The sequence below is a fragment of the Microcaecilia unicolor genome, chromosome 13, assembly GCF_901765095.1.
Source record: "Microcaecilia unicolor chromosome 13, aMicUni1.1, whole genome shotgun sequence".
Taxonomy (NCBI): domain Eukaryota; kingdom Metazoa; phylum Chordata; class Amphibia; order Gymnophiona; family Siphonopidae; genus Microcaecilia; species Microcaecilia unicolor.
This window is the reverse complement of record NC_044043.1, coordinates 24,551,613-24,575,601: the sequence shown is the minus strand read 5'-3', so window position 1 is coordinate 24,575,601 and position 23,989 is coordinate 24,551,613. Positions and strand designations below refer to the sequence as shown.

Below are 23,989 nucleotides of genomic sequence, written 5' to 3'. Positions count from 1 at the left end.
ACTTTCTTTTTCCGATCATGCTGGCCCAGTATCTGATTCTGCTGCTATCTGTCCTCTTAACTCCGTTTCCAGGGCTTCCTTTCCATTTATTTCTTTACTTTCCTCCTTTCTTCTTCATTTCTTGCTCTATATCCATTTCCAGCAATTTCTCCTCTCTCCCTGGGTCCTGTCCTCCCATCCATGTCCATCCTTGTCCCTCTCTCCCCTTCCCTTCATTTTCAGCAATTTGTCCTCTCCCTGGGCCCTGCCCTCCCATCCATGTCCATCCTTGTCCCTCTCTGCCCTTCCCTCCTCCATCCATAGCCAGCAATCCTCCTCTCTCCCCTCCCCTCCATTTCCAGCAATTTCTCCTCTCCCTGGGCCCTGACCTCCCATCCATGTCCATCCTTGTCCCTCTCTGCTCTTCCCTCCTCCATCCATAGCCAGCAATCCTCCTCTCTCCCCTCCCCTCCATTTTCAGCAATTTGTCCTCTCCCTGGGCCCTGCCCTCCCATCCATGTCCATCTCTGCCCTTCCCTCCTCCATCCATAGCTAGCAATCCTCCTCTCTCCCCTCCCCTCTATTTCTAGCAATTTGTCCTCTCCCTGGGCCCTGCCCTCCTATCCATGCCTCTCTGCCCTTCCCTTACCTCAGCTCCGCGCCCTGGGGCCTTTAAATCTTTTACCTCCGGTCGCAGCAGCATCAGTGAAAGCGCTGCCGACGTCTCCCTTCCCTTCGCGCTGATTGGTTCCCTCAGTGTCCCGCCTTCTTCTGATGGCAGAAGAAGGCGGGACACTGAGGGAACCAACCAGCGCGAAGGGAAGGGAGACGTCGACAGTGCTTTCACTGACGCTGCTGTGACCGGAGGTAAAAGATTTAAAGGCCTCGGTGGCGCGGAGCTCAGGTGCGGCGCCCTCCAGAGGTCGGCGCCCCCCTGCGGTGCTTACCCCACTTACCGTATCAGCACAGCCCTGGGAATTAGCTACAATTAAAGAAGCATCCAGGATTACTCATTTCCCCAGCCAATTTACTACCACCACATCCACAGAGAATGAAACAACAGAGGAATAGATGGGTCACAGTAGGCTCTGGTAGACTAAGATCTGTGACACAGAAGCACTCACCCCTCCCAACCTTTGCCCTTGTCAAATTCTTTTCTTGCGTTGCGTCATCATGATGCTGGAAAAAGTAGTACTGTGGTGGAACCAGAGGCAATGAAAGTAGCACAACCCAAGAAACATCCCCCAAACAATGACAGATTGATGAAAAGCAGAAAACTCTTACTGATCGGAGACTCCATTATCAGAGGCATTAACTTAGGAACACAGTTCAAGGGTTCCAACCTAGTGAAATGCCTTCCAGGATTATCAGCTACCAGATGTACTGACCAAATATTGAAAGTGATCCAAGAAGAGAGCAAGGCTTCAAACGCTGATGTAATTCACCTGGGGACACATGACCTGGCCAACAATAGCAAGTTTACAGCACAGAGAATTTTCCACAAGCTTGGGGAGGGACTGAAATCTTTGGTTCGGACTGTGGGTTTTTCTAAAGTAATTACTATATGGGGGATGGGAGAGGAAAGTCTATGCAACACAGTGGAATTCAATAAGTGGCTTGAGTCTTGGTGTAAAGAAGAAGGTTTTAAATATATAGGCACATGGAGTAATACATGGAAAACTAACAGGCTGTACTGTAATGATGGGCTACATCTTTCTGTGAAGGGAAAAGGGATCCTTGGGGAAAAACTCAGACAGTATGTGTCTAGACATTTAAACTAGAGGGTGGGGGTGACAAAAGGAAACAAGGGAATTCGGAAAGTCACTCCTAGAATAAACATGATGGCAGAGGGAAAGGTCATGTAAATATAGAAAACCACCTAAACTCACTAAGCACATGGAAAGCTATGTCCACATATGCTCGTAGTCTAAGTAAAAAGGTTCAAGACTTGCAAGCCCTGATGTTTGAAGAAAACTTGGATATTGTTGCTATTACAGAGACGTAGTTCAACGATTCCCATGAATGGGATGTGACCATACTGGGCTATAATCTTTTTAGGAAGGATAGAGAGAGCCGAAGAGGTGGAGGAGTGGCGCTGTATGTGAGAGACAATATCAGAGCGGCTGAAATGTGGGGAACCTGGGGAAAGGAAGAAGCTTTATGGATTGTCCTGGAAAGAGAAGACAGAACCTGTATCCACATGGGGGTTATCTACAGACCTCCAGCACAAGCGAAGAAGTTAGACAAAGATCTGATAGAAGATATTCAAAAGATTGGTATGAAAGGGGAGGTGCTACTGTTGGGAGATTTCAATTTGTTTGACATGGCTTGGAACGTCCCGTCTGCAGAATCGGAAAGAAGTAGGGAGACTGTGGACACCTGTCAAAGTGCCTTGCTCAGACAAATGGTGATGGAACCCACAAGGGAAGGCTCAATGCTAGATCTAGTGCTCATGAATGGAGGAAGTGTTTTCAATGTCCGGGTCGGTGCCCACCTATGTAATAGTGATCATCACACCAGTTTGACATAAGGGCAAAGGCGGACGCACAAAATTTAAAGTACTTGATTTCAAACATACTGATTTTGATGGAATACCTGAAGAAGGAGCTCTTATCGTGGGAAGGCATGGGAAAAGTGGAAAATCACTGGTCAAAACTAAAAGCTGCTATAAATATGGCAACTGATCTTTAGGCAAGAAAAGCAAACAAAAACAAGAGATGCAGAAAGCCTATATGGTTCTCCAAACAAGCAGCTGAAAAATATAAGAGCAGAAGAGGCTTTGTTCAAGAAATACAAAAGAACGCAACGAGAGGATCATGGAAAAGATTATCAGATTAAACAAAAAGTGAAGAGGGAAATACGGCTAGTGAAAGTGCGAGCAGAAGAAAAAATGGCTAAAGATGTAAAGAGAGGTGACAAAACCTTTTTCAGATATATTGGAGAAAGGAGAAAAGATAGGAATGGAATTGCAAGACTGAAAGATGATGAGAATGGCTATATGGAGAGTGATGAAGATAAAACGAATGCGCTAAACAATTACTTCTCATCGGTGTTCACGGAGGAAAATTCTGGTGAAGGACTGCGGTCGGTTGCCGAGGTAACATCTGGAAATGGAGTGGATACTGCGCCATTTATGGAAGAAAGAGTTTATAAACAGCTGGAGAATCTGAAAGTGGAGAACACTATGGGGCCGGATGGGATACATCCCAGGATACGGAAGGAGCTCAGAGAGGTACTGGTGGGACCTCAAGGATTTATTTAATAGATTGGAGATGAGCGGATGTGGTCCCTCTTTACAAAAGTGGAGACAGGGAAGAAGTGGGAAACTACAGACCGGTAAGTTTCATGTCGGTGGTAGGAAAAATAATGGAGTCACTGCTAAAAGAAAGGATAGTTAACTTTCTAGAAGCCAATGGGTTACAAGTCCCGAGGCAACATGGCTTTACCAAAGGAAAATCCTGCCAAATGAATCTTATTGAGTTCTTTGACTGGGTGACCAAAGAACTGGATGAAGGACGTGCGTTAGATGTAATCTACTTGGATTTCAGCAAAGCCTTTGATCAGGTTCTCCACAGAAGACTCGTGAATAAGCTGAAAGGGCTGAACTTAGGACCAAAAGTGGTGAACTGGATAGGAAACTGGTTTACCAAAAGGTGGCAGAGGGTGGTGGTAAATGGAATCTGCTCGGAGGAAAGGAAGGTGAGCAGTGGAGTTCCTCAGGGGTCAGTGCTGGGGCCTATTTTGTTTAATATATTTGTGGGAAATATTGCTGAAGGGTTGGAAGAAAAGGTTTGCCTTTTCACAGATGACATGAAAATAGCCAATAGAGTGGATACCCTGGAGGGAGTAGAAACGATGAGAAGGGATCTCCAAACGTTAGAAGAATGGTCGAGGGTCTGGCAGTTAAAATGTAATCAATAAAAGAGAAGGAAACAGAAACCTATTGTATAACTCTACTGGTTATAACTTAAAAAAACCCTGTGTAGATAGTGGTAAGCAATATAGCTAAATATAAACAGTGCTCAGAACTAGGTGCATGAGTCAAGCTATAGGGCAGCTTATGATCTCAACACCACTACCACCATCATTGCACTGCCAGCCCTCCCTTCCTGCCTGTATAATACTAGAACTAAATTCTTACAATTCAGACAGCACACTGCCATATAGAAGTACTTAGCTTTGCTATCGTTGGAAGTGCTGGGTGCGGTCAGGGTTGGATACGCTGCTCATCTATGCTTAAACTCAGTTCATTTTTTTCTTTTTGCTGGTGTTGTAGTGCAGTGTTATTCTTGATAAACCAAGGTGATTACTTTCACACTCTCATTACTTCCACGCGTGGATTCTCTTTACTCCTTCCAAAGAGACTATATGTGGTGAGAATGGTCCCCACACCTTCTTACTATAGCAGGTTTTGGACCTGTTAAATGCCCCAGCCTCTGAATCCTTGCTCTTGCAAGTGCTGCGACTGTCTAACCAGTTGGGTATAGATGGGCTGATTCTTTCTCTCTCAGGTGCCAGTTGCAGGCATTGGCAAGAATGGTCTCCCCTGACGGGTATGTCAGTGGCACGAGAGGTTCCAAGGAAATTTTTGACAGCAAAGTCAGAGTTTAAATCTTTGGAGAAGTATACTACTGCCACTAGCAACAACACCCCTTCAGAAGGTCCAACTTCTCCCTGCTTCTAGGTTCCCTTCTAGAAACTACCAGAAACGACTCTAGTCCTATAGCAGGATCTGGTGCCAGAAGGTCTGAGTACCTCGTGCGCTAGAACAGGTGCAGGAAGTACTCAGGAAAAAACAGCAGGTCTGAAGTGCAGCCTGGAGACTCTAGGTCTGCAGATAGCTTGAAACAAAATGGTAGGACAATCCGCCAACTCATGCTTATTGGGTGACAGAAAAGAAGGCTGCCAGTCACCAGCTAGATACAGACACCGATGCACTATTAGGACCAGCATGCCCACTATCTCCACTGTATGCAACTCTCTCATGCATATTCAATATGCATATCCTGAAAATTTAACCTATTGGTGGCCCTTAAGGATGGAGTGTGACGTCCAAGGTGATAATATAAAACCAGGCTGGTCAACAGGGCCTGCATCAAGTGGCAATGCTGGATTTGCATTACGAATTTCTTCCCAAGTACAACACATGCAAACATACCTCAATGCCTCCGTGAATTGTGCAGAACCGGATTCTGTAATAACCTTATTCTCCAGATATCCATACTTCTGGAGGAAGTCCTGGCAAAATAAGTGAAAAAGCTTAAACAGTGGCTTCTCTACTTCACAAAGCACCTAGAAAAGGCATCTCTTTGGAATACAATTGCAAAGCAATAACTTTCCAAAATAAAAAAAAGAAGATACAATTTTTGTCCATTAGAAATGTTTCAATTGTGCATTTCCTTCCTAAGCCGCTTATGAATGCTGCTAATGTTTTTACACATTATAAATTTAGGGGCCCTTTTAGTGGAGTGGAGGAGTGGCCTAGTGGTTAGGGTGGTGGACTCTGGTCCTGGGGAACTGAGTTCAATTCCCACTTCAGGCACAGGCAGCTCTTTGTGACTCTGGGCAAGTCACTTAACCCTCCATTGCCCCATGTAAGCCGCATTGAGCCTGCCATGAGTGGGAAAGCGCGGGGTACAAATATTACAAAAAACTGCAGTAAAAGCATCTTACTAAACCATGCTAGTGATTCCTGAATGGGTTGTGGCAATTTGCCATGCCGGGAATCGCTAGTATGGTTTAGTAAAAGAGAACCACGAGACATACTCAGGCGCCTGTGGTAAGTTCCAAATCAGTGAACACTAGCAGCGTGCTGAAAAAATATTTTAAAATATTTGTTGGAGGGGCAGAGAGTGGGTGCTCCTGTGCTAATCCACATTACCACACGCTAACTGGTTAACACAGGATTAGAGCATGAGCCCAACCGTAAAATAGGTGTCAGTAAGGGCAACCATTCACACTCTGTCCCTGCTGATACCATTAACTCATAGAACCAATATCAAATACACATGCTGGACTAAATTTCTGTGGAAAAAAACTTGGCTTCAGCTTTATTAAATAATTAATTAATAAATAAATAAATATTATAACTCAATTCAATTTGCATACAATAGATAAATGTCCCAATGTGGCTTCACATCCCCAGGGAGCTATTTGGTGTTGAAACTAGCTCACCATGACTTTCATAACCTTTTTCAGCATCATACGAGAGCATGACCCATGGTGACATCAGGCCGTGTCTCCACTCATAGCGGTGTCACCCACGAGTGCCATACTTCCCTACAACTATTTTAGTAAATGCTCATACCTTAGCCACATCTGGGGCCAATAACCACAAGCTGTCACCTATCACCCCACTCCCCTTTTCCAAATATATAACCACACCTACAAATCTCATCCACAGTTACAAAACATAAATACCTACAACATACAAGATAATACACCAGAAGGGAGGGAAAAGTCACCAAGACCTCACATACCCTACCCTTCCCAATAACCAATGCCCACTAGCCTGCCAAAATTATTCAGAAACCTATCCCACAACTCCACCTACTTTTTTTTTTTTTTTTGGTAAACACTAACCAATCAATTTCTCTCCTTCTCCACCCCTTATCCTGTTGCTATCGGCCACCCACCCATAGGAGCCAACTTTTCAAAATGATTGGGGGTGCTGAAATGTTTTGTTTTTTTTTTGCAGGTGGTGCATTCCCCCTGTCCCCCCTCCCCCTCCCTCTCCCCCTCCCCTGTCCCCATCCCCCTCCCTCATCCCCCTCCACCTCCCTACGAGTTCTAGGCCCCCCTCCCTCCCCTCTCTCTCCTTTCCCTCCCCCTCCCTCCAAGTTCCAGAGTCATCCCTCCCTCCCTCCGAGTTCCAGGGTCATCCCTCCCTCTCTCCGAGTTCCAGGGTCTTCTCTCCCTCGCTCCCTCCGAGTTCCAGGGTCCCCCCTCTGAGTTCCAGGGTCATCGTCCCTTCCTCCCTCCCCTCCAGTTCCAGGCCCCCTCCCTCCAAATTTTAAAAGTCATCTTGACTTACCTCGTTGGGGTTACGGCGGCCGGCAGCAGCGGTAAAAAGCATGCAGGCTCTGCGGTTACTTCAGTATTCCCTTCTCTCTCTCTCAGCTCTGGTCCCGCCCTCATTTCCTGTTTTTGCAAGGGCTTGGAGCTTGGAGGGAGGGAACCCTGGAACTCGGAGGGAAGGGGGGGGGACCCTGGAACTCAGAGGGAGGGAGGGAACCCTGGAACTTGGAGGTAGGGAACCCTGGAACTCAGAGGGAGGGAGGGAGGGAGGTAGGGAACCCTGGAACTCAGAGGGAGGGAGGGAGGGAACCCTGGAATGTGGAGGGAGGGGGGACCCTGGAACTCAAAGGGGGGACTCAAACTCAGAGGGCGGGAGGGGGAACCCTGGAACTCAGAGGGAGGGGACCCTGGAATTGGAGGGAGGGGAGACCCTGGAACTCTGAGGGAGGGAGGGGGAAACCCTGGAACTCGGAGGGAGGGAGGGGGAACCCTGGAACTCGGAGGTAGGGAACCCTGGAACTCAGAGGGAGGGAGGAAGGGGGAGACCCTGGAACTCGGAGGGAGGGGGGGACCCTGGAACTCAGAGGGAGGGGGGATCCTGGGACGACCATGGAACTCAGAGGGAGGGACCAGGGACCCTGGAACTCGGAGGGAGGGACGACAGATGACCCTGGAACTTGGGGGGAGGGACGGACGTTGACCCTGGAACTCGGAGGGAGGGAGGGAACGAACTTCCGGAGGGTAAAATATTGGGGGTGCTCGAGCACCCACAGCACCCACGGAGTCAGCGCCTATGCACCCACCAATTGTACCTTATCCTAAAATTTCTTTTTCCACCTCAACACCCCACTCCCCTATCCCTCCCCCCTATACAAGAACATAAGTATTGACATACTGGGACAGACCAAATGACCATTAAGCCCAGCATCCTATTTCCAACAGTGGGCAATCCAGGTCACAAATATCTGGCATGATCCCAAAAAAGTACAAAACATTTTATACTGCTCATTCCCAGAAATAGTGGATTAAACCATCCAAACCTTTTTTAAACTCTGCTAAGCTATCTGCCTTTACCACATTCTCTGGCAACGAATTCCAGAGTTTAATAACACATTGAGTGAAAAAACATTTTCTCCAATTCGTTTTAAATTTACTACTCTATAGCTTCATCACATGCCCCCAAGTCCTAGCATTTTTGGAAAGCATAAACAGACACTTCACGTCTACCCGTTCAACTCCACTCATTATTTTATAGACCTCTATCATATCCCCCCCCCCAGCCGCCTTTTCTCCAAGCTGAAGAGCCCTAGGCGCTTTAGCCTTTCCTCATAGGAAAGTCGTCCCATCCCCTTTATCACTTCCATCATCCTTCTCTGCACCTTTTCTAATTCCACTATATCTTTTTTGAGATGCGGCGACCAGAATTGAACACAATATTCGAGATGCTGTCGCACCATGGACCGATACAAAGGCATTATAATGTCCTCACTTTTGTTATCCATTCCTTTCCTATAAGTACCTAACATTCTATTTGCTTTCTTAGCCGCTGCCGCTACACACTGATTAGAGGGTTTCAATGTATCGTCAATGATGATGCCTAGATTCCTTTCCTGGTCGGTGACTCCTAATGTGCAACCTTGCATTACATAACTATAATTTGGGTTACTCTTTCCCACATGCATCACTTTGCACTTGCTTAAATTAAACAGCATCTGACTTTTAGATGCCCACTCTCCCAGTCTCGTAAAGTACTCTTGTAATTTTTCACAATCCTCTTGCGATTTAACAACTTTGAATAACTTTGTGTCATCAGCAAATTTAATTACCTCACTAGTTACTCCCATCTCTAGATCATTTATAAATATGTTAAACAGCAGTGGTCCCAGTACAGACCCCTGAGGAACCCCATATTTACCCTTCTCCATTGAGAATACTGACCATTTAACCCTACTCTCTGTTTTCTATCCTTTAACCAGTTTTAAATCCACAATAGGACACTTCCTCCTATCCCATGACTCTCCAATATCCTCTGGAGTGTTTCATGAGGTACTTTGTCAAACACCTTCTGAAAATCCAGATACACAATCAGGCTCATTTTCAAAGCACTTAGCCTCCCAAAGTTCCATAGAAACCTATGGAACTTAGCCTCCCAAAGTGCTTTGAAAATATGCCTGAATATCAACCAGCTCACCTTTATCCACATGTTTGTTCACCCCTGTCGTGGATAGGATGCTGGGCTCGATGGACCCTTGGTCTTTTCCCAGTGTGGCATTACTTATGTACTTATAAATGTAATAGATTGGTGAGGCACGGTTTCCCTTCACTAAATCCATTTTGGCTTTGTCTCATTAATCCATGCTTTTGAATATACTCTGTAATTTTGTTCTTTATAATAGTCTCTAGACAAAAAAGAGCAACACTGGGCCTTCAAGACTGGGACAATAAAAGTTCTTTATTGATGACCCGACACGGGCCGTGTTTCGGCGCTAAACAGCGCCTGCTTCAGGGGTCTAACAGTAAAATATAAGGATAAAAACAACCACATAAATATACATAAACATAAATAAATTATCTTGTACATTTAAGTTTTAAAGAGGAATAATATAGCATCAAAAATATCAAAAAATATGTATATAAATAATATGAACTTATTGTTATAAAAAAGCGAACTTAAATGTATTTTGTAAGACAATATTAATTTGCACATAAAATGCAGATTCTACTTAAAATAAGTAAAAGATTCACTTTATGATTGCTAAGAGATGTCTACAAATAGTCAATAGTTAATTATGATGAGTAATTCCTAATGATATCCGGCTCATTAGGGTAATATTGAGATATTAGAGGCAATATTCTCACCAAAAGGGGGGACACAGTACGATGTACTTGGAGTCAAATTCAATGCCTGTGCAGGTAGAGTGAAATACATCTTATAGAGCTGTGTAGAGTATAAAGGTTCATACTTAAATCAGTAGAATAGCGTCTTTTGGGTCATAAATTGCAAATGATAATATGCCTAGCTCAGAAAGATAATCGAAATGAAAAAACGAAAAATCTGCTCACCCCAGCACTTGATATCGTTTATCGCAATATGGTAATCAGTAAGGAAGCATTTGCTCAGCCCAGCACAAGATATAAAGAACCGCTGTGCATCGCAGTAGGGTTACCGACATTATGAGTGCTAATGTATCTAGTTACTACTCATTGTAAAATCATAAAAAGATGGTGAGAATGAAGATGTCTGGTTACCCCAGCGTGTGATATAAACAAAATCGCCGTTCCCAGCAATCGCAAAAACATGGCTCTAAGGAGAGCCCTCTCATGTGCTTAAAAGCGAAAATGAAAGTGAGAAGAACGCCAAGCATATAATTTAATTCTAGAAAGGCGCCAAAAGCTGTGGGCGTAAGGGGCGGAGATGGCGTAGTGATGTCATCATCTAAATTACATTTAAAATCCTTTGGGAAAACATATGTGATATAAGGGAAAATTCAAAGCTGTAAATAGCATGGCTCACATGGCCTGAATTGCAAAAAAAAGAGAATGCTATTAAAAACGAACAGGTGACGTAATCGCGTCAAAAGTAATAAATTATATGGAGTGAACGTCACAAGGGAACATAATGAATACTCAGACAGTAACGCAAATAAAAGACAATGACATGTGCAGTACACATCCAGTGAATGATGTGTGTCTTAAGGTATGAAACTCGTTGTCTGATAAACCTTGTGTTTCTGTGTTCGAACATGAAATTTCAGGAGCTGTCATGTTTTATAGCAACTAACATACTTTATTAATATAGCATATTTTTATAGGAAGACAGGATCTAAATAGATAACCATATCCATTCATATAATAGCTCAGATGCCAATTCTGATGTATTGAAATATATTTAAAGTATTGAAAATTAGACAAAGTGATGTATGAAATATTGACAATTAAGAGGTATGCTTGAGAGTTAAACATAAAATAATGTATGAAATTTTAAACAATTAAGGGGCATGCTTGGTAATGATATGGGCTGGAAAAAATGTACATAAACGGCATATATAAAGAAGTGGCATATTAAGAAAAATAACAGTCAGTTAAATAAAAATTAAAAATTAAAATCACAAAATAAAAAAATATCATAAAAAATATATTAAAAAAAATAACAACTCATGTCCAATTCTTCCAAGTGCTCCCAAATTAACAGGTAATAAAAAATCAAAAATAAAAAAGTGGAAAAATTATTTTAAAAAATTGCAGAGATAATATGAAAAATTGAAAGTACAAAAAAGTGTATATACGTATATATCTCTCCTTCTTCCCATGAGCAAAAAGATGAAAAATAATAATCTGTAAATGATGTTTAAAAATGAAACAGTTTATGTGAAGACAGCTAGGTCCAACTCGTTGTTGAGACCTGCTGGATGTACTGTGTTGAGCTGTTCTTGCTGTGGTAGGATTTGATCGAAGTTACCACCTCTCCAAGGTTTTGTTGGAACTTTAAATACACAGAAACGGAGATCTCAGAAACTGTGGGAATATTCCATGCAATGTTGTACTAGAGGTGCTGAGACATCTTGCCTTTTGATGTTACTCCTGTGTTCGATCATTCGAGTTTTAATTTTGCGAATAGTTTTACCTATGTAAATTAGATCACAAGGACAGGTAATCAGGTATACAACTCCTTCTGTGTTACAATTCGAGGAGTGCTGTAATGTGTATGATTTCATTGTAGTTGGATGTACAAAAGTAGTGATGCACATAGATGATACACAGACAGAGCATGATCCGAAGGGCCTGTGTCCAGTTGGAGGCTGAGTAGAAAGTGAAACATAGACAGAGTCTCTACCATATTGCCCGGCACAGACGTCAGACTCACCGGTCTATAATTTCCCGGATCTTCTCTGGAACCTTTTTTAAAAATCGGCATAACACAACTCTTCCGTTCTCCGATTCCCTAATGTGGCTGTGCCACATGAACTTGATTTCACCACATCACACTGTATTTGTTCACACCGGAGCTTGCAAAGGCCTCTCTGGTACTATGTAAGCCACATTGAGCCTACAAATAGGTGGGGAAATGTGGGATACAAATGTAACAAATGAAATAAAAATAAGCTGCTGCTGCGATGATCTGATGAAGAGCCACCACAGCCAATCTTTGGAAGAGTGAGCTGCAAAAAGCTCATCACAGAGCCGTGAGCCTGCCAATTTGAATATCTGCAGCGCAAAGAAGAGCCCAAAATTGGCAGCTGCTGCACCGGACCAGTTTTAGAAAATGTTTACTGCTGCTGAGCTGATGGATACCTTGTCCGTGGCCCCGCTGCCACTACTGCCTGAATTTAACTTGGGCCTCTTCCACCACTGCTAGTGCCTGCCTGCTGTCTAGGTAAAAAAAGAAATAAATAAAAAATTAACATCTTATACTGGGGCTTTGGGGACAGGAGTTGATGCCAGGTGGGGGGTGGGAATTGATTTTGGATTGTGGGGATACTGGTAGAGTAGAGGAGAAGGGGGGGGGGGGGCTCTGAGAGGGTGATGCCAGTCAATGAGGGAGTGGGGGTATGGAAGGGCAGGGAAGATGCTTGGCTATGGGACAATTTCTGCATATTCCTACTATCTTTAAAAAAAAATTTCTTATTGAATGTGTGTACCTTTTAAGGCTCTGAAGAACACAGCCTCTGCTGTTGTTGCTGGGTAAAAGCCAGATCTCCTGGATCTGCCTGATCCAGTCTATAACACTTCAAAGCTCGGGGATCTGGCTTTTTCCCAGTCCTCTGCTCAGCCTTATCCCTGATTTAAGGTGGTATACACTGTAGGGGTATCCAGATTTGATCTACGTCCCTATATTCATGTTTCATTGATGTTAGTGCTAAGGGAAGGGGGGGTAATATTGATCAGCACTGATGTGTTCCCCCACCCTTCCTGTGATTTACTCGGATTCATATTGATGGATCTGGCTGGGCAAGAGGTGCTTTACTTTTGTTACAGGTGTAAATGTTTGGAATGTGTACATGTCCCTTTACACACGTATACACTACAAGAATGTTGTCTAACTACTATTTGGCAAATGCCCGCTTAACTTACATGGTATGTCTTTGCAGAATATTTTACTTAATTTTACTTCACAAGAAGTAAACAGGCCAGATGCTTAAGACAAGATTCAATTTACATAGACATCACATGAACAATACTGGTGCCAGTAGGGTTCCCACCCCTGTTGGTCAGCATTTTACAGGACCAGTACACCAGTGACTTCACAGTGAGAATCCTGAAAGGTAACTTTGAAACCATACAAGAACGTAAGACCTTTGAAGTCAGAATGATTGAATATTTTAACACCCAACAGAAAGGACTTAACAAGGATCTGGGGTTCCTAGCCCATTATAAACCATAAAGTTGTATTTCTCTGTTGATCACCCCACCCCTCACCTATCCACACCCATCCTGTTAGAATATCAATGATATGCTTTGATGTCCCCATGCATACCTCCTACCCACCCCCATCCTCCCACCCTGTCAGACTGTCATAGTAATGCTTGAATGTTTTCACTTATATACACTGTCAGCTAGCACATTTGCTTATTTCCGATCTGACGAAGAAGGGCAACCTTCGAAAGCTAATCAAGAAATGTATTAAGTTATGTCCAATAAAAAAAGGTATCATCTTATTTTTTTTCCATGTTTTATTTTGTTTGATTTCTATTGATAACCTTAAGAGTGGACTAACATGGCTACCACACTCCTCTACAGAATATTTTTAAAACCTGTTGCTGGAGAGACTGTGTCCCACAAGTTTTTTTAACATTTCATGGGTATCCAGATAATTTATTTGTGGGTTTTGTTTTGGGTAGAAAATGTTCTTGCATTTTGCTCCTAACAGTAGATAATGCTTTTTTTTTATTATTATTTTTTATTTCTCCTGTGCTATATTCCTTATAGAGGATGTCATTTCTCAGTGTTTCCTGTTCTAACCTTTGGTTGGTGAGGGTTGGTCTGTGTTCTATGAGTGACCAAGGTGAGAGATTCTGCTGGTACATAGTTTGTGCGGGGATCCAGACTTGTCTGGCTTTTCCAATAGGAAGCATATTGCTGTTCTGTATTTTTACTGCTGCCTTTTTAAAGGTACTGTACAGTTATTGGTATTTGTGTGTTCAGAACTGGTACTGTTAAAGTTTGCTACATGGGCTCTAACAAATATCTTTGCAGGATTTCATTTTACTTCACAAAGTATATGGTATTGAGTGTGTATGTGATTTATATTGATGCAGACTGTTTACTTAGAAATCCATCATCAATAACATTCTAAGGCATTATTTAGGAGTATACCAAGCACTACTCAACCTGTATGCCTAGTGCCCCCCCATGTTAACTCTGGGCACCCCCAAAATGTCAAGTCTATTTATGCCCCTGGTTGGCACACAGATAATAGGAAGTGCCTGTAGTGATGTACCCAGTTTTTATTTGAAACTTAACTGTTCTGGGCTCTGATTGGCCTGGAGTTTGATGCTGGCTGTTGCTTCAGTTTCAGCCTAGGAGAAGAGAGAGAGATCTTTTTGCTGAAGCTCTGTGAACAGATATATGTCCTGATCTCCACAGGTACTTTCTAGGAAGTATGCATATGTTTAGTTAGTTTTCTAATTGATCCATTTTTCAATTACTTGTTGTTTGCTATTTGCACATTTTTATTTTTTTTTTGTCCACTGTTTCAAGTTCTGAGAATAAACACATTTGTTTGTTCGTTCTGCCTGTCTGGACTGATAAAGAATCCTGGTGGTTTGTGTGTTGGGTCTAAGTGGCCATGGGGTAACCCAGGCGGGTGGCTAGGTGTTTCATGACAGATGTCCTTTCCCCTTCTGCCAGGGGCAGACTGAGAGTGGTCAGGCCCTCGGGCACTGAGTATGGTCTGGGCTCAACGTCCCCTACTGCTGCAGCCGATGCCTGCCATCCCAGTGTTGCCCTCTCCCTCTCTTCTCTCCCTTATCCGGTGTCTGTTTCTCCTCTCCCTCTCATCCAGTGTCCGTTCGTCCTTTCCCTCTCATCCGGTGTCTGTCCCTCCTCTCCCTCTTTCCATCTGACATCTGTTGCCTCTCTTCCTCTCATCCAGCATCTGACCCTCCTCATCTCCCTACATCCATTGTCTGCCACTTCTCTCCTCGTTTCTATCCACCGACTATCCCCCTCCCTCATCCACCTAGCATCTGTCCCATCTTTTCTCCCTCCCATTCTACATCCAGCTTCTGTCCCTCTCCCCCCTCCATCCAGTGTCTGTCTTTTTTTTTTTTCAGCCCCATCAACACCAAGCCCCCTCCCCACCACTGGCATACCAGACTCTCCCCACTCCCACCCAGTACCCCCCTGCCAAGGCCATCGCTGCTGCTGCTGCTGCTGTTTCAGCAGCGGCATCAAAAACAGTGAAAAAGAATTCAGGGATGCACTGTTCCCGCTCGCGGCTGACTGGCTCTGGAACAGGAAATTATGTCAGAGGAAGGCGGCACTGGCAGCTGTGAGCAGGAACAGTGCGGCCCTGCAATCTTTTTCTCTGTTTTTGCCATCACTTCTGAAACAGCAGCAGTGGTGGCCATGATGGGAGTGGGGCGAGCGGCAGTCCGCTCCTGCCTTCTGCAATCAAACATCCATAGCCCCTCCCTAGTCCCACCTAACACTTACCTAGACCACGCCCCTCACCAGATGGATATACTGCAATTATAGACATCCATATCCTGGCTTTGGACATTCATGCTATATTAATGTCTAAATTCCAGTTTTTACATGGTCAAAACACAAATAGAGCTTCTAAAATAACCACCAAAGATTTTAGAGGGAAGTACATAAGTACATAAATAATGCCATACTGGGAAAAGACCAAGGGTCCATGGAGCCCAGCATCCTGTCCACGACAGCGGCCAATCCAGGCCAAGGGCACCTGGCAAGCTTCCCAAACGTACAAACATTCTATACATGTTATTCCTGGAATTGTGGATTTTTCCCTAAGTCCATTTAGTAGCGGTTTATGGACTTGTCCTTTAGGAAACCGTCTAACCCCTTTTTAAACTCTGCCAAGCTAACCGCCTTCACCACGTTCTCCGGCAAAGAATTCCAGAGTTTAATTACACGTTGGGTGAAGAAACATTTTCTCCGGTTTGTTTTAAATGTACTACACTGTAGTTTCATCGCATGCCCCCTAGTCCTAGTATTTTTGGAAAGCGTGAACAGACGCTTCACATCCACCTGTTCCACTCCACTCATTATTTTTTTTTTTTTTATGTTTAAATATGTTTATTGTTGCAAAGAGAAACAAAACACAATACTGCCCTTGGAGGAATACTCCATACATCACTAAAATCTTCTCAGCCAGGTCAAATACAAAACAGTACAAATACATTTTCTTTCCCCCCCCCCCCCTCCACCCCCCCTTTCCCCTTCCCTTGGATATCCCAACTCCCCCCACCCTCCCCTCCCCCCCCAGACTTCTCACATAGCGCACTTAGGAATTCAAAATTCTACTACGCGCTACTGCAGTCAATGAGTCCCAAAAAGGGGACCAAACTTGGCAAAGTCTATCTCCTGATGTTGAGGCTAGATCTTCTATTCCCTTACGCTCCAATGCGCAGAGGTGTATCATGTTAGATCTCCACTGTTGCAGTGTAGGCGGATCCCCAGTTATCCACTGTTGAAGAATCGACTTCTTCCCAACCAAGACTGTTTTTTTCAAGAAGCATTTAAGGCCCCGCGGAGCGGATGGTGACACTCTGAACTTCTCAAACAGCTGTGCTGGAGCTGGTCTCCAAACTACCCCCCATAGCCCAGACACATGCTGACTAACTTGGCGCCAAAACCCCAGGATCTTCGGGCACCTCCAAAACATATGTCCTAAGTCAGCTGGGGACTGAGCGCATTTCCTGCATCTGTCCTCCGTCCCCATTGCTGCCTTATGAGCTCTATGGGGTGAAATATACATCCTCATTACAAATTTATAATGTGTTTCTTGCAACGTCACATTCTCCGTCAGTCTTTTGGTGTCCAAAAGACAGACCTTTACAGTTTCCCTCTGAAGATTCATCGCTAGCTCTGTATTCCAGCAGGTGGCCAATTTACCATATTCCACCTCTCCCAAATGTTCCCGCAATGAAACATGATAATATTTAAGGGGAACCCTTAATTGTGCATCTAGTCCCAATATGGTAACTAATTGCTCCCACGCCTGTTTTGTCAAAGTAATGGCTGGCAAAGATCTCAGATAGTGGCGCAACTGGAACATAGAAAAAAAATTTAGTCCCCTAACCCCATACTCCAACTGTAGTTCTGTCGAAGACCTCAGAGTGCCCTCCGAATCATATAATTGATATAAATATTGTAAATTTTTTTTCCCCCACCCAATAAATCCCTCTGAATTGATGCCCGGCAGGAAGTCTCTATTACCTTGTATTGGCAGCAACAGAGAGGATTCTGCAGATATACCATAGAACTTACAGACCCACCTCCAAGTTTTCCTCAGAGGCATCACTATTGATGCAAAAGCCGGCGGAGTCCGAAGACTCCCCGGCGTCGCATGCAACCAGGCGCTAAAGTGATCTGGGGCAAACAGCTGCGTCTCGGCTCCCGTACATGAAAAATAAGATGATCCCCGGAACCAATCCGTGAGGTGTCGCATGTTACTAGCAATTGAGAAGAGTCTAATACTCAACAACCCCAGCCCCCCCCCTGTTCTTGGTAAAAAGAGTTGGGCCACTCGCATACGTGGCTTCTTACCCTGCCATATAAACCTTGCTACCAGTCGTGTTACCCACCGATCATCCTTTTGTGACAGACACAACGGCACCATTTGGAGCATATAAGTCCATCTTGGTATCAATATCATGTTATATAATGCAATTCTCCCCATAAGGGATAACGGAAACGAATGCCAGCTCTGCAGTGTGTGCTGAGTGCTGCGCCGAAGCGGCTCAACATTTATATTATACAAATCTGACAAATCCACAGGGATTAATACTCCCAGATACTTTAAGGGCCCCCTAGACCAGGTAAGGGGAAATTCCCCCACCCACGTCTCTCTAATCGAGCCCTGCACTGGGAATGCCACTGATTTCTGTAAGTTGAGGGTAAACCCCGAGAAGAAGCTAAATTCTCCAATAATATCCAGGAGGCCCTGCAGCGACCTGCAAGGATTTGTCAAAGTCAGCAGGATATCATCTGCAAATGCCAAAGTTTTTACTGAGAGGGAGGGCATCTCAACTCCCGCCACCCCAGGGTCTCTTTGAATCGTGCGTAGCAAAGGTTCCAGATAGAGCAGGAACAACAACGGGGAAAGAGGGCACCCCTGCCTCGTTCCCCTCATTATCTGGAACTTGTCCGAGCGGGTCCCGTTTACCAGTATAGCGGCCTGAGGATGGAAATACAAGGCAGCAATCGCACGTGCAAACCAGCCTCTCAAGCCCACATATTCTAAGACTCCAAACAGATAATCCCAACGTACTTTATCGAAAGCCTTCTCTGCGTCGAGACTCACCAAGAGCAAAGGTTCTTGTGACATGCGACTATAAGCTATGGCCATGCAAACTTTACGTACATTAATAGATGAATGTCTACCCTTCACAAATCCCACCTGCCCCTCTCCCACCAATGTGGCCATGTGCGGACTTAACCTCTCTGCTAACACCCTAGCTAATATTTTAAGGTCAACATTGATGAGGGAAATCGGACTGTATGATTCCGGGCGTTCTGGATCTTTCCCCGGCTTCGGTATCAAAGTGATCCACGCCTCATTGGAATGCCGTGGAACCCCTCCCCCCTCCACCGAGGCATCAAAAAAAGAGACCAGAGCTCCACCCAACTGCGGCAACATACACTGATAATATTCTGCCGTGTACCCATCCGGGCCTGGGGCCGTACCCCTTTTTAACGCTTTAACCACTTTCTGAATTTCCGTAGCGCTCAAAGGAGAGTTCAACCGATCTCTTGCCTCCTCCGTTAACTGTGGGATGCCTGAATCTTCTAAATAATCTACCAAGTCCGGTCCACTCCGCTCACTTGGGTTACTATAGAGGGATGCATAAAAATCATGTAGGATCTGCACTATCCCTCCCGGTCGAGTCTCACGGGTGCCATCTGGCTTTATCAAGGATGGGATGAACCTGTTACCCCCCACCTCTTTACTACTCTAGCCAATAATTTCCCTGATTTATTACCAAATCTGTGAAAAGTGAATGATCTATGAAACAGTTGTTTTTTTGTACGTTCATGAATGAGTGAATTCAATGCTGTAAGAGCCGATACCATCTCTTCTCTATTTCTGGTTGAGGGGGCCGCCAAGTATTTTCGTTTTGCTACCTGAAATTTATGTTCCAGTTGGACAATACCCTGGGCTAACCTCTTTGCCCTGGCACACATGTAAGAGATAACCTCCCCCCTCATAACTGCCTTAGATGTTTCCCAATAGAGAAGAGCGTCTTCCTCATGTTGTATATTAGTGTCTGCAAACAACTGCCATTTCTGCCTAAGATGTTCCTGAAAGTGTGCTTCCCCCACAATATGTGATGGAAATTTCCATTGTTGCCCTCTAAATCTACCCGCTCCTATCTCCACTCATTATTTTATATACCTCTATCATGTCTCCCTTCAGCCGTCTCTTCTCCAAGCTGAAAAGCCCTAGCCTCCTTAATCTTTCTTCATAGGGAAGTCGTCCCATCCCCGCTATCATTTTACTCGCCCTTCGCTGCACCTTTTCCAATTCCACTGTATCTTTCTTGAGATGCGGCGACCAGAATTGAACACAATACTCAAGGTGCGGTCGCACCATGGAGCGATATAAAGGCATTATAACATCCTCACACGTTTTCCATACCTTTCCTAATAATACCCAACATTCTATTCGCTTTCCGAGCCGCAGCAGCACACTGAGCAGAAGGTCTCAGTGTATTATTGACGACGACACCCAGATCCCTTTCTTGGTCCGTAACTCCTAACGTGGAACCTTGCATGACGTAGCTATAATTCGGGTTGCTTTTTCCCCACATGCATCACCTTGTACTTGCTCACATTAAACGTCATCTGCCATCTAGCCGCCCAGTCTCCCAGTCTCGTAAGGTCCTTCTGTAATTTTTCACAATCCTGTCGCGAGTTAACGACTTTGAATAACTTTGTGTCATCAGCAAATTTAATTACCTCGCTAGTTACTCCTATCTCTAAATCATTTATAAATATATTAAAAAGCAGCAGTCCTAGCACAGACCCCTGAGGAACCCCACTAACCACCCTTCTCCATTGTGAATACTGCCCATTTAACCCCACTCTCTGTTTCCTATCCTTCAACCAGTTTTTAATCCACAATAGGACTTTTCCTCCTATCCCATGACCCTCCAATTTCCTCTGTAGCCTTTCATGAGGTACCTTGTCAAACGCCTTTTGAAAATCCAGATACACAATATCAACCGGCTCCCCTTTGTTCACGTGTTTGTTGATATTAAAACTGATCATATTATGATCACTATTATCAAGCGGCCCCAGTACCATAACGTCCCTCACCAGATTATGCGCTCCACTAAGGACCAAATCTAGAATTTTTCATTCTCTCGTCGGCTCCTGTACCAGCTGCTCCATAAAGCTGTCCTTGATTTCATCAAGGAATTGTACCTCTCTAGCATGTCCCGATGTTACATTTACCCAGTCTATATTTGGATAATTGAAGTCACCCATTATTATCACATTGCCCATTTTGTTTGAGTCTCTGATTTCTTTTACCATTTCTGCGTCTACCTGCTCATCCTGGCGAGGCGGACGGTAGGACACTCCTATCACCGTCCTTTTCCCTTTTATACATGGAATTTCAACCCACAATGATTCAAAGGTGTGATTTGTGTCCTGCTGAATTTGTAATCTATCCAAAGTCATATCTTTCCAATAAAGAATACATTTCAGTGCTCATCAATTAGTCCTCCCATGATCTTATACCACATAGTAGATGATGGCAGAGAAAGACCTGCACGGTCCATCTAGTCTGCCCAACAAGATAAACTCATATGTGCTACTTTTTGTGTATACCTGACCTTGATTTGTATCTGCCATTTTCAGGGCACAGACCGTAGAAGTCTGCCCAGCACTACCCCCGCCTCCCAACCAGTACTACTACTACTACTATTTAACATTTCTAAAGCGCTACTAGGGTTACGCAGCGCTGTACAATTTAACATAAAGGACAGTCCCTGCTCAAAGAGCTTACAATCTAAAGGACAAGTGAACAGTCAGTCTGATAGGGGTAGTCAAATTGGGGCAGTCTAGATTTCCTGAGAGGTGAGAGTTAGGTTCTGAAGGCAGCATTGAAGAGGTGGGCTTTGAGCAAAGACTTGAAGATGGGCAGGGAGGGGGCTTGGCGTAAGGGCTCAGGAAGGTTGTTCCAGGCATAGGGTGAGGCGAGGCAGAATGAGCGGAGCCTGGAGTTGGCGGTGGTGGAGAAGGGTACCGAGAGGAGGGATTTGTCCTATGAACGGAGGTTTCGGACTGGAACGTAAGGGGAGATGAGGGTAGAGAGGTAGTGAGGGGCAGCAGACTGAGTGCATTTGTAGGTGAGGAGAAGCTTGAACTGAATGCGGTATCTGATTGGAAACCAGTGAAGTGACCTGAGGAGAGGGGTGATATGAGTAGATCGGTTCTGGCGGAATATAAGACGTGCAGCAGAGTTCTGGACAGATTGAAGGGGGGATAGATGGCTAAGTGGGAGGCCAGTGAGGAGTAGGTTGCAGTAGTCAAGGAGCGAGGTAATGAGAGCATGGACGAGGGTTCGGGTGGTGTGTTCAGTAAGGAAAGGGCGAATTTTGCTGATGTTGAAGAGGAAGAAGCGACAGGTCTTGGCTATCTGCTGGATATGCATGGAGAAGGAGAGGGAGGAGTTGAAGATGACTCCGAGGTTGCGGGCAGATGAGACGGGGAGAATGAGTAGCCCCACCTCCCACCACCAGCTCTGCCACCCAATCTCAGCTAAGCTTCTGAGGATCCATTCCTTCTTAACAGGATTCCTTTATGTTTATCCCACGCATACTATACTATACTATATAGGGTCATTCTCAAGGAAGAGCACATGCTGCTTTATGGGCTGCCTCTTGCCACAATTGCCGATCTCAGAGTATTCCTGTTACCATTATTAGCTCTTGACCTGCTATTTGGGGATAGAGGCAATTTAGGGCCATCTCTCCTTTGTCCTTGTAGGAAGTTGCTCAGTGTGATACTGAGTGCTAACAGCTCAGGGTTGCATCTGATCTCTCACGTCGATTGTTGTGAGGAAGCTTCTGACCAACTTCAGGGTTTCTTTTATACCACAGTGTGACATACAAAGGGCTACTGCATCCACTTTGTCACTTTCTTTATTTGGATGGCCACACTCTTCAGCTGTCTAGTGGTACTATTCAAACAAGATGAAGAGAGAGAGAGAACAAAAACCTTACACAGAAAGTTAGAAATGACAAACCAAAAAGGGTGGAAGTCACCATCCACAAGTCCCAACAACAACAAGCTCAGAGGACTTTCAATTTTAGTGTTCCACTGTTTATTCATCAATAGAACATACAGGAGAAAACCCAAACACTGCTTACAAGCTGATCACTGCGACTGCAGAGCTCTATGATAGCTATGCACTACAGTTTGTGACAGAGCTGTTTATTCATATATTGGTTTTATAGATTCACTGCTTCCATGCAGGACCCCTGATGAAGGCTATTGTGCCAAAACACAGCCTGTGTTTGGTCTTCACCTGATGAACTAGTTTGGAACACTAAAATTAAATGGCCTTGGAGCTTGTCGTTTTTGGACTTGTGGAATGGTGACTTTCACCCTTTTTAGCTTGTCACTAGTCCAATAAGAACATACAAGCTGCTGTTGAGATTAGTTTGTCTAAGGCAGCCTGTGAAAATCAGGTCTCTTATGAAGACTGGTGGCTTTTGGCTACTGCTTTCTCCTTTCACCTACTTCCAATCCATGTCCGAATGCTTCTTTTTTTTTTTTTCCCATGGCCTTTGAGTCTTGTTTCTCCAACAATGCTCAGTGAAGGAGGGTCAAAATTTTCCATCAATCAGCTCCCACGCCTCATTCTTCCCACAGGAAAAAACATGCATTATAATTTACTTCATATTGTAATGCGCTTCTTCCACAGACCTCCAAACAGACTGCTTAATGCTACAATTTTATTGCACCCCAAACAAATTGGCTGACAAAAATGCAAACTACCAACCATAGTCTGTCTCCTTACAGCATGCTACAAAACAATTTCAAAAACTCTCTTTGCATTTTAGAGGAAAGACTTCAGTGAAGTAGTGCCTCCTACTTTGGTGTACATGCAGCAACTACATTAAACCATCATTAGTCAGAAATCCCCTCCATACTTATTTTATTACTTTTGTAAATACTTTTCTTGTCTCAGTCCAACAATAAAAAAAAATTACCTTATCAAAAAGATTTACATCTCTTGAAGAAGGGTTGAGTCTTCTTAATACAGATTCACTTATCACCCTCAACAGCTTAACAGCTCCTAAACATATTCAAGTGTATTTAAAGTGCCCAACTGAATCAGTGGCTGTTAAGCTGTGTGAGGGTGATAAATATCTATATTAAGAAGAATCAACCCTTATTCAAGATAAGATTCTTTTTGATAAAATATATTTTTTTAAATTGTTGGACTGAGAAAAATAAGCTAAGTATAAACAGTGGCGTAGGAAGGGGGGTGCGGGAGGGGCGGTCCGCCCCGGGTGCACGCGCTCGGGGGTGCCGGCCCTGCTGGTTCCCTGCTCTTTCTGCCCCGGAACAGGTTACTTCCTGTTCTGGGGCAGAGAGAGCAGGGAACCAGCGGGGCCGACGCAGCTCTGAGTGACGTGCACTCGGGGCGGATTGGCCCTCCCGCAGGTAAGAATGCGGTCCGGGGGGGGGGGGGGTCACGCCATGCTGCACCCGGGGGGGGGGGGCGCAGCGGCGACCCGCCCCGGGTGCCATTAGCCCTCGCTACGGCACTGAGTATAAAAAAATT

At 44.5% G+C, this 23,989-nt stretch overlaps 1 protein-coding gene across 1 annotated transcript in view; it reads right to left on the bottom strand.

The window, feature by feature from the left end:
• Nucleotides 1-23,989, bottom strand: part of MMP28 (matrix metallopeptidase 28) — a 94,479-nt gene that overhangs the window by 63,908 nt on the left and 6,582 nt on the right. Inside the window, exon 2 of the mRNA XM_030186051.1 lies at nt 5,138-5,217. Within this exon, the coding sequence (XP_030041911.1) occupies nt 5,138-5,217 (80 nt within the window). The remainder of the gene's footprint in view (nt 1-5,137; nt 5,218-23,989) is intronic.